Here is a 12,138-nt window from a genome sequence, read left to right on the forward strand (position 1 = left end):
AACACATTAAAAGTTCACAGAATTATACCTTAGCAAACTATGGAATTTTTGTAATAGCATACCAGGAGAACAATAATACGAGCAGCTTAGGTTCATTCTTATGGTAGCATAAACATTTAAGATTGGGATGAGACATAATAATATTAGTAACCAATTGCAAAAGGCAGCTTTACTTGAGACAGGTTACATCCTTCGATGATAGCTTTTATACTATCAGACAACAACATCTGCCTATCTGACATCCTTGGAAAGGACTCAATAGGTGGATAAAAATTCCAAAGCTAGTCTAAACTTCTCTTGACTGTGCAATCAACCCTAATAATATGTTCAACTATGGATTTATGATTGTTAAAGCATTTAAAAACAAGGAGCAATAGAAAAAAATGCTAAATCAGGACAAGAAAAGAGAGTCATGGGGAAGAAAAGTTCTCTGTGTGTGTGTGTGTGTGTGTGTGTGTGTGTGTGTAGAAAAGGGCATCAGTCGTCCTCACCAAAGGGTTGGGTGAAGAGTCACATTTTTAAGGTCCTTCAAAATACCAGTAGACTCAGAATCTTAATTTGGGAGGGAATTTCATTCATAATAAAACAGATATTTTAAAACACCAATTATTTTCCTTTAAATATTTATATTAGTATTTTTATATAGCATTTATGTAGAAGATCTGTTTATAACTTTTTAATGCCAGTATTACGATTTACCTACAAAAATGGGGTACAAAGTTATCATGCATTTAAAAACGCTCACCTGTTGATTGAACACCTTCATGTAATGATATTCCAGAATCTGTACAAAGGTTTTCAAAAGACTAGCATAGAAAAAAACATAACTTATTAGCATCAGCTAAAAAAAATATTTCAACACATTATATGCTACCTGACAAGGCAGAGGGGGGGGGGGGGATACAAAATCAGATAAGCAATAAATCATTACCTAGTATTTATAGATAAATCATATTTAATTGGCCTTATTAATATTTTTAATTTTATTAAGCTCATTTACCAAATATTGTTAAGACAGTTAAGCACAAAGGGAGCTTATGGTAGCCAACATTCATCTTTCTATAAAGATTTTTATCCATCACAAAGTTGACCTGACAACTCATTTCAATTTCTTACTAGAAGCCCACAAAGCTCATGTGCCTTAACTACTGTAGTTAAATACAATAAAATATCTCAAAAAAGAACAAAATAACCCGCATTTATATTTATATTTTAGAACTAAGGTAATGCCAGTTTTATACAAATTATCTGCAATAGTTTCTACAAAAAGTTGGGTTCTTATGCAGTTTTTAAGTTTTAAACTGTTCTTGATCAATAGTAAGGAAATCTATATTAACAAACACTACACAAAGCTAAAACTTTCAAGAATATTATCAACGTACTTGACTTTGCCGAGATACCTGAAGACCCAGTCCTGAGCCATTATCCACATCTCCCATAAGGAAGTCTGAAACTCTGTCATGGGAGTCAGAATAAAAATTAAATTATGCTTTGGCATACCACACAGGCACAAATGTCTAACAAATATTCAGACCAAATATCATGTGGGAACAATCAGCATCTATTTTAAGATAGTCACAGCTATAAAAGGTAGCATTTTAAAATATATATTACGTTTAACTGCTAAAAACTTCTACTAATGAAATTGTTGAACATCAGGTAATTTCAAATTTTGGGTAAAAGCTTAGATATAGTCTGCTCTGTTCTCAATTGTTAGAAAACAGGTGGGACTTCAGTGATGCTTCAGAAATCAACAATTTAATGGAGAATAGCTGCAAGAAAAGACTGGAAACATTGAAGCAAAGACCTTCAAGTATAAGAGTATAAAAATTTACTTTCTTTTCAATTGCAAGAAAAGCCTCCTATGTTAGGAGACCTAAAAAAAGAAATAGCATTAGGAAAGGAAAATTACAAATTAAATGAATAACATGGTTGAAGAATCTTATTAGCGGTTCAGATACGTAGAGTCTAAAGTCTAAAAAACACAATTATATCTTTTTAAAACTTACGCGTTGCCAAAAGTGAATGCCAGTAAGTCAATAGAAGAGAATATTTCACTTAATACTTCTCGCTTCTTTTCTTCATTAATTTCCTTAAAGTTCACAGCTAAGAGAGAAAACAAAGAGGCTCTGTAAATTAGCAGATTGAATTTTCGTAGCTAAGTAATGCTCTCAAATCTGGCCATAGAGTGAGTACTATGTTGTATTTAAACTAAAGTAATAGGGCTAGGGAGTATTTTATTCAGTTCATGGTAGATAATCTTTTCAAAAAAGAAGGAGGGAGGGAGGGAGGGAGGGAGGGAGGGAGGGAGGGAGGGAGGGAGGAAGGAAGGAAGGAAGGAAGGAAGGAAGGAAGGAAGGAAGGAAGGAAGGAAGGAAGGAAGGAAGGAAGGGGCATTGTGTCTCCAGATAGGAATTAAGCACTTCCCAATTCCTCAAGCTCCAGAGAGCCATCTTACATAATACTTGTGTGCATGTGGAATTTGGGACATCTGAGAAGGGAAGGCTAGCAACTTTCCTGAAAAAAATGTTCATGGCAGTGATCATTTACTGGCACCAAGATAAGCATTTTTTGTTAAGCTTAATTAATGTTTCCTATGTCATGTGATCATTTTGACCAATCACACTATACAGAAAAACAAATAGGTTTTTAGTGACTCCTTGAAAAATCACTTTGCCAACTTTCATTGGCACTCAAGGTTCTGGAAACTAGATTCAGGATCCTGGCAAAAAGAGTAAAAACTGGCTGAAGGTCTATCATTGCTCTTTATTGTCTGAATCAGTTTGTAATATAAGCCACATTTTTATTTCTTCATTAAGCAGAAAAGTGTTTGCATGATGTAACTATATTTTATCATAAACAGGGGCATACATTATTATCCTGGATTGTAGAAAAACTGAACCTACAAAAGATAACTAAAATGAAGAACAGAAAAATTTAAATCCACTTCAACCAGAGGAGCAGGGGGTTAACTGCAGCAGTCTTAGACTGAAAGGCTTTGCAGAGTATACTCAGAAATTTAGAAAATTGGGAGACTATATCAGTTCCAGTCTCTGAAAGATTACCTCTTTCAATAATTTCCCTTCACAAAAATATCTTCCCCATTACTCAATCTTCATATTTCACTGGTATTTAGAAACAGCTTCCATTATATCCTTTAACATCTTTTACACAACACATTATTTTATTAAGAAACTAATGAAACCCTAATGTTTTAAAGAAAATAAATTAGAAAAATGTAAATGAGTTTATTTAGAAGTTAGCTACACTTAAAATATGTGATTTTATTGACAAGTATTTAAACAAAGGCAATGGATTAAATAAACCAGACATAGTAGGGTGATAGAAATTAACTGTCTAATATTATATATTATCATAATCTATTCAACATAGACTTCATTGCTCATAATGTAAATTTTGTTTCCTCATATAAACTTTGCTCTGAAAACTCTCTTCACAAATAATTGAAATATTTAAAACCAATTCCTCTACATTCTATATTCTAAAATTTAACAATGCATTTATAGTCATACTAAATAGGTTTTGTAAAATAGATTACATATATCATTTTTTTCCAGAATAAAATATTAGAAATGCAAAGCCTGATAACCATTAAGTAGTTTAAAAGTTCACATAAATCAAAGGCCCTCACTAGCTCATCCTGTATGGCGTAAAAGGGACAGTACTGTTAATTTGTGAAAAACAATCTAATGGCTCACAATAACACTGTAAGTTAAGTATGCAAAACATAAATACATATTTTAATATATGTATATTGAAAATATTACTGGAAATTAAAAGAGCAAATAAGGAGGAATACAATAAAGATACCAGTAGCAAAAAAAATGTACAATTTGAACTGTTTTGAACCATGTTCCCCCAAGGAAATGCTATCGACTATACTAAACAAAATCTTTTCCTGTTTTACAAGTCTGTCTTTGTTTCTTGCTATGCCTAAATTTTAATGATTTGGAAAATAAGCACTTAGTGATTTAAATATAAATTAATTTCTCCTACCTTATTTCCAAAACACTTCTACTCAAAGAACGCTAAAACCTTCTTTCAACCATTACATACTGATATTACTTATCATCAGCTTTAAACAGTCTTTCCCCAGGACATCCTGGCTGTACACAATAGCACTGACAACAATTAGTAATACGATTTCCATGTCTGGAAATGGCAGTTTCTATAGAGCGACTCTTTCAAGTCAGCATGCAACATAATAAGAGATGGGAAAAATTAATGTAAACATTTGGTTCAAGGACTATTATTAAAAACTGAAACCATCATCCCTGGATTTATAATAACATAATTTAGTAGTCTAATAAAATATAATTGTAACTTGAGTTGTCTCCCTCCCTCTCTCTCCCTCCCTCTCCTGAAACAGTTGTGATCTACTGGTATTTATTTTTTTCTTCACCTATTTTAGATATGAAAATATTAATTGTGGCAAGCCATGCAAAATAATGAAATTATGTTGGGATAAATTAAATGCCCAATGTAGTAATTTTTTCACAAATTGTGATAATGGATAAGATCATAAGATTAATTGAATATAATTAATAATAATTAGTGTAATAACATTACAATTAAAGCCAATGCAATTACTCAAGGTCGCTAGAAATGGCATATATTTTGCAGTAATAAATAAAATGCAAAAAGATTGTTATTTACAACAAATCTTCATCTGGGAATAAATGGATTTTCTGCTGTCACAGAGAAATATATGAAAGCAATAAAGTCTATATTGAGTAATTTATTATAATATAATACTAGCGGGATACCCGTGCTTCGCGATGAAACTATGTGATCGGGCAATGCAGGAGAAATCCGGTTCACTCTGGTTCAATTTGTTGGCTCAGTGGTGGTCGGTGATTGAAACACATAAGGGGAATATCACTCCCGCTATCTTGAGTCCAGAAGCAGTTCCATAGCTGGAAGGCATAGATATTTAGGTGAGGTACCAACGTTTAGTACGGTAAGGAGCCCCAGACCGCTCCTGAGTGAAGGAGTGGGACGTCTGCCAGTTTGAACCGAGGTAACAGAATGTGAGGCAACTGGCAGCTGGAACAGAGGTTTTTTTTCAGATGGGGGCGGGGAGTGGAACTCCTTAGCATACTAATGATCTGATGGTCATTTCGAAAAATCCTTTCTTAGCAAGCACCTAGAAGCCAAGAGGAACATATTTCCAAGTTTCAAGTTTGTAGGCTTTAAAGTTCTGGAGATTTTGTGATAAGTGAGTGGTATTTGGCTTTTATATATATATAGACAGCTAATAAACAGAAAGCTTGCCTCCAAAAGACTGGAGTTTAGTTTAATAAGGTGAGTCAAGACTTTGTTGAGAGAAAAAAATCTGTATACTAAATTTTTGAGAAAATAAAAATAGTAAAGCTTCCAATATAGATGGTTTTTGATTAACAACAACTCATTCAACAACTGTTCAAATTTTTGATGACACTGAACAAATGGTACTTTAAGGACAAATCCATAAAGTTCCAGCTGTTGCGGTGCCCTTACAGTCATGTGATCACAATTTGTGATCTTCTCTGTTGGCTTTCCACAACCAAAGTCAATGGGAAAGCCAGAAGGAAGTCACAGTCATGTAAGATTCTTGCTTAATGATTCCTTCAAAAATTTAAATGGGGACTGTTGGAACTGCCATCACTAAGCAGCACATTCACATGATATCATCACCTAGAAATGGAATTCTGGCCCCAATTGCCACTATTAGCTGAGAACTGCCTTGTACTAAATTATAAGCATCAGATAAGAGTATAGTAGCTTATACATGTATCAATGGAAAATGCCCATTGGAGAAACCATGGAACCCTACTTCTTCTTCTTCCTTTTTTTAAATTTTATCAGTTTGTATTGTTGAGTTGTAATTTTTAATGTAATTGTTCAAATCAATAATAAATATTTAAATTACTAATATACTATTGAATCAAATATGGTTAGACATACTTCAAGTTAATATAATATTGATTAAAAATTGTAGCTAGACACATAATTTAGTTGATCCATTAAAGTCAGCTGCAGAATTATTCCAGTGGCACAATGATTACATATGGGAATAGAACTGAGACTTAGCATCAAGTCTACTTTCAGTCATGAGAGTTCACTCAGTGACTTTGGGCCAGTTATTATCTCTCATCCTAAATTGTTTCAGTGTTATTACTGTGAAGGGAAAATCTGAGAAGGAGGGCTGTATATGATGCCTTGAGCTTAGGGGGGAAAAGACAGGATATAAATCTCACAAAGCGATTTATAGCAATCTCCAAATTATTGGTACACTAAAAAGAGACACACCTCCTCCCAAAACTTTCAGAAAGCTATATTTTGCAATTCAAATGTAATACAGAAGTATTAAACAAAATTAAGAGCATGAGCCATGAAGAGAGGTATATGTAAAATCTGGTGGTTTCATCAGTTGCCACCCCCCATTTCAGATAACTGGTTGTGATAACCTGATTAAAAACTGATTAAAAACTAAATTCAGGTATGAATATTTAATATGACCTTTGTAAGATTATTTACCTAAATTTCAGTTTAAATGTGCACAATAGAAAATAATACTGTTCTGTATCATGTTATTCAATTTCTGCAAAAAATATTATACCTTAAATACTTTAGCTATCTCCACCCCCCACATACACCAATTATTGAATTATCAAATGGAAAGAAATACCCATATGAGTATCTGAGGAAATTCAGAATTGCACAATAATATCAATAATTAATCCATTATTATTTTTTTTAAAAGCATTTAATTACTGAGGAAGATACAGATAAAAGAATCCCAATTTATGTTAATTGATGCTATATTTTGAAGATTTTTTTTCCAATCCCAGTTTACAGTCACAATAAAATAATTGTATCATTTTTCTTACCTCTGACTTTTGCAATGACTGTACCTGCAGCACTTAGAACATCAACTGAATAAAGATTCGGATGTTTGTTAATTATTGCCTTTAATACACGAAGTACCTCACCCAAACGTTCATGAACAAATTGATGGAGACAGTTTTGATTTTCTGTAAAGAAATTTTTATAGTATTTAATAGATAAGCAGTATCCACATAAAGTGCTGCAAATATGATTTCCCTTGTTATCTGGGCTTAGTCACATGGAAGGCTTACAGGAGCTATTTTAAGAGTATAAACTAGTTCAGACTGTCAAAGAAAAGTATGGTAGGAAAGTATTATGATAGGAGTTACAGCATTTAAAAACCGAGAATAAACTTCCAGGAAAGACTATCAATAATTATGACCATACTATTTTCAATGGATGTTCACAGAGCCACCCTTGCCCCCATGTGGCAATGGAACATGCCCATTGCCTGCACAAGCAGGTATTCTGGAGAAACCATGAAAGAATTAAAATATTGCCCCTTGAGCAGACAATATTTCTTCCAACTATATTAATTATTCAACTGATGTAGTTAAAACTTCAAAAAGTGCGCAAAGAAAAAACTTGTCTATCCACTATGTGCCATAGTTTCTGAAAGTCTGGGAAATATCAGATGTTCCGCTATGGATTTTCTCTCTCCTCCAAATTAAAAGCATTTTTTGTTATAATCATTCAGCAAAAATATATTCAAATGGAATCACTTTTATTTTAAATAAATGAAGGAGAATTAAAGACTTCTATTTCTTCACCTAGATTAATTTATTCCTTTAACAGGCAACCTTCTGTGATCTAAGAGCTGCACTCAAAATATGAGCTTGACCAGAAAGAAATCAGCAAGCTGTTAGTCAATAAAAGTAAATGTATGAACAAACAGAACATTTTATCTCCAGAAGTGGCCAATCAAGTACTTTTAAATGATCCTAAAGCCTGGTGTTCAGCTCTGGAAAGAAACAATATTACTCTTTTTCCCTATTTGCTTCTTCTGAAATTGAAATATACAGGACAATTCATTTAAGTGCTTGGACTACTTTAATGTTAAGTGGAACATTTGAAAACAATCCAAATTCTGACAGAGTGCAAGCCCACTATGTATATTATGGGTATCAAACTTGCAGCCCATGGGCCACATGTTTCATGTGCTGGCCATGCCCACCCCCATTTTAGCGAAGGTTGATAAAGTCATGTGATGTCATGTGATGAAAACGTGAGGCTGCAGGTTTGACACTCTGATGTATCTTAAAAGTCACCTCATGGCCTACTGTAAATCAGTAACTAATTTATATACATATCACAAAAGACAGGAAAGAATATGATCTGTTTTACTAAAACTTTATTTCTAACAATGTAGCAGATGCTAAAATATATTCTCATTGTTTTCTATGTTTTTATAATCTATAGATAGGAGTCAAAATATCTAAAATCTAGTATCAAAATGATGATCACACTGTTTAACAGGAAGAGCGCGCACATATGTCAATTTAATTTCATATAATAAAAGGTTAATTAGACAGATGTATACTTAATTTCATAAAATAATAGTTCACTTGGATACTGAAGGATTTTAAAATTATCATATTAAACTCTCTCCTAGGCTTAAATTTAAGACATGGCAGCAGTACAAACAGGTACCAACATTTTTTCAATAGCAATCCTACTATAGCCGAACCGAGGTGGCGCAGTGGTTAAATGCAGCACTGCAGGCTACTTCAGCTGACTGCAGTTCTGCAGTTCGGCTGTTCAAATCTCACCGGCTCAGGGTTGACTCAGCCTTCCATCCTTCCGAGGTGGGTAAAATGAGGACCCGGATTGTTGTTGGGGGCAATATGCTGACTCTGTAAACCGCTTAGAGAGGGCTGAAAGCCCTATGAAGCGGTATACAGGGCGGGGCATAACCTTTTCCTAGGGGGTCACAGCAAGATCAACAGCAGTTTACAACTTCCACGACACCTCATTTTAAAGCCCATAAAAAACTGAATTGAATGAGCTATTAAATGTTAAATTTGCTTTAAGAATGGCTGGAAAATTCGATTCAGAAATGCAAATGCGACTCAGCAATTGTTAAAGGAAAACAATGTCGAATTTTGGGGCAATGACGTCTGGCCGGGAAATTCGCCAGATCTCAATCCGGCAGAGAACATTGGGGCCATAATTAAGAATTAAGGATGAAGTGGAAGCTCTGATGATTCAGGAGCAAGGTCAAAATCGATATTCGGTTGAAACTTTGAGAATGAATTTGGAAACTGTGTTGAAAAATCTGGAAAATCGAACGGAACTGTTTGAAGATTTGTTGTGTTCTTATCCACCTCGTTTGAATGCTGTTCGAAGGGCTAATGGTGGTCATACTGACTATTAAATCATGTCAATAAACTCAGTTTTTGATGGGCTTTCGAATGGTGTATGAATTATTTGTGTTGTTATTACAAGTGTTGCTGTGACCCCCTAGGAAAAGGTTATGCCCCGCCCTGTATAAGTCTAACTGCTATTGCTATTGCTATATCCTAATCCTCACTTCATTTAATCTTTTCCTATTTTAACACACTTCCATCTTTCCTAGAATATCATTATGAGTACTTTTTACTCATTTATTTCAAAGGAGGATTTATATTGCTTTAAATGATCCTGACCTACTCTAAAGTAGTAATTTCCAATCCAGTCTCTATAACTGGATTCAGAAAAAAGAGTACTTAATCTTCCATTGTTCTAATATGCAAATCATTAAAGCAAAGATTTTGTTTTTTACCAGAATAGGATGAAAGTCAGTAACAGCACTGAAAACACATCAAACAATTAAAATTGATGCAGATGATTTTAAACTCCTTTAAAAATCTGTTTTAAAGTGTTATGGCACTTTATAACTATCAAGCAAACCTTATGCTTGTGATAAACCACTGTTAACTCATTTTTCTCAGTTGCAAATTGAGTGCCATCATCAAGCAAGTGAAGGAAGTGACATATTTAGGAGTTATCTTCCAATCGTCTTCAACATGGAAAAAATTAATAAAAGACTATCTTGGGTACCTTCTTTGTGACCAATTTTCAGTTACCTCTAAAAACACTGCAAAATCTAATAATCAATAATTATTAGAAGGCTAATAATAGTTGTTCCTAATTGTTTCAGGCCTGTCCTGTATACTCATTCCACTCATATGCTGTCTAAATATGTGTTTTATGTCCGCTGTGTGATGTATTTTAATTATTGGTCTGGACTAAATAAACTAACAAATCACGTACATACAAAATCTACCAACATTACCTTAGTTTGCAAGCTCCTGCACCAGTAAAGCTCTTAAGGCAAAGGTCCTAAGCCTAATGCTTTATGGTGCAGAAGTCTAAGAGCATTAGACATTGCCAATACAAAATTTGTAAGAGCGATGCTTTATTTCACTTGCATTCTAAATATTTCCACAAATTCAAAACAGGTTTCCCTTCTATAAAGGCATTGTATGATTTTATAAATTAAGATACTGGAAATCTCTCTACTGCTTATGGGCAAGTTAACTTCCTCAGAGAAAAATAACGCAGGGAGAGCTTTAAATTATTGTAGCTTTTTGCTCAGTGTTTAATTGTACAAAATGTCACTGGAATAAAAGCAGAAATAAAGCAATTCCAACCTGCAGAGAGATGTTTGGTCCAATTTATACTCTTATAAAGAAACTATTTCTTCTTCTCAGAAAACAATCTGTATTAGGCTCTTCTCAAAAAATTATTTGTATTAGGCTGCTACTTTACTAACATTCTGTCTATTCCACAAATAATAGTTTTTTCCATGTTATAATGACATAATAAATGCCTATCTACAAATTTAGAGGGCAGATATAATGTTTCTCTCAAAGATCATATTCGTTCCTGTTTGAAAGGATTGGTGCATTAATTTCTATTAGTCTTTAATTTTTATTAATCACTCAAATACAGAATCTGGCCACACAGCTGCTAAAATATGTTCAAGTTTACTAGTTTCAAAACAATGACCTGACATTACATTACATGCAAGCGAGAAAAGTATTCAAGTTGTATCAGCAGGGTCTTCTTTTGTTAGGCGCTATTTATGAAATTCAAATAATTGATTTTATTAATTAACCTTAATCATGAAAGCAAGTTTAATATTTGGCTTTTAAAATATGCAGATGCTTTATTTTACTATCCATTTTATCAAATGTTAAATATTCCTCTATTAGTATTTAATAATGCTTTGATCTAGAGGTGGTATTCAGCAGGTTCTGACCAGTTCTGGAGAATCGGTAGCAGAAACTTTGAGTAGTTCAGAGAACTGGTAAATACCACCTCTGACTGGCCCTGCCCTCATCTATTCTCTGCCTCCTGAGTCCCAGCTGAGGAAATGGGGATTTTGCAGTAACCTTTCCCTGGAGTGGGGAGGGAATGGAGATTTTACATATCCTTCTCCTGCCACGCCCACCAAGCCATGCCACGGTCATCATCCACACCCACAGAACCGGTAGTAAAAAAAATTGAATCCCACCACTGCTTTTGATTCTAATTGAATTAAGTGTTTTAATGTTTTAAAAATAACAATTGATTGTAACTATTTTTTTCTTTAACAACTCTGTAATCCTGTAATGCATCGAAGTAGAGTCGGGGGTGACTGAACAGAGCTCAAGTGTTTACTAGGCACATGCTCTTTCTGATGCCTACATGAAGTTCACAGCAGACAATTACTCATTGCGCCCAAAGAGAGAAATATCTGCTGCTACCTAGGTTTGAATTCACAGCCTCCTGCTTCTGAGTTAAGAGCTCCACCTCTATGCCACAATGCCACTCAATTGATTGTAACTATAACAAAAATGAATGAAACACAGCTGCTATTTACAGACCAAACGAAAAGGTATTTGAAACATTTTAAGCTAAGGAAATCTTACACTGAACTGTATATGATGAAGGCTTTCAAAATTCATTATTCCATTTATTAAAAATAATTCAAGTCCTTTTTATGACTAACAAACTGCAGTAATCTGTAAATTAATTCTGTGCATCATTTCATTCTTGCTTTAAGTCTATCTGCAATCACCAGTGCCTAAATCTTCAGAATATTCTAGAGTGTTTATATAAAAAAGTTTTTCTGAATTTCTTTTGCAATTTCCAACATTTTTAAACAGCATAAAACAAAATGCAGCAGTGAAATCTATCTTATCAAGAATCCATGCAACAATTCCCAGAAATGTTACTCCCATTAATGCTACCTGAATATGCTATATATTGGAGTTTCATGTC

At 33.8% G+C, this 12,138-nt stretch overlaps 1 protein-coding gene across 5 annotated transcripts in view; it reads right to left on the minus strand.

Annotated features, from left to right (window-relative positions):
- The window catches only part of ARHGAP29 (Rho GTPase activating protein 29), a 45,640-nt gene that overhangs the window by 17,201 nt on the left and 16,301 nt on the right, over positions 1-12,138 (minus strand). For all 5 annotated transcript variants that reach the window (XM_087719276.1, XM_087719274.1, XM_087719278.1 and 2 more), the window contains exons 3-6: positions 6,894-7,037; positions 2,010-2,106; positions 1,383-1,455; positions 746-806 (exon numbers count right to left, since the gene is read on the minus strand). In XM_087719276.1, the coding sequence (XP_087575402.1) occupies positions 746-806; positions 1,383-1,455; positions 2,010-2,106; positions 6,894-7,037 (375 nt within the window). The remainder of the gene's footprint in view (positions 1-745; positions 807-1,382; positions 1,456-2,009; positions 2,107-6,893; positions 7,038-12,138) is intronic.

This window comes from Thamnophis sirtalis, unplaced genomic scaffold (assembly GCF_051295495.1).
Source record: "Thamnophis sirtalis isolate CommonGarterSnake01/CBP01778 unplaced genomic scaffold, rThaSir2_p1.2 scaffold_7, whole genome shotgun sequence".
Taxonomy (NCBI): Eukaryota; Metazoa; Chordata; class Lepidosauria; order Squamata; family Natricidae; genus Thamnophis; species Thamnophis sirtalis.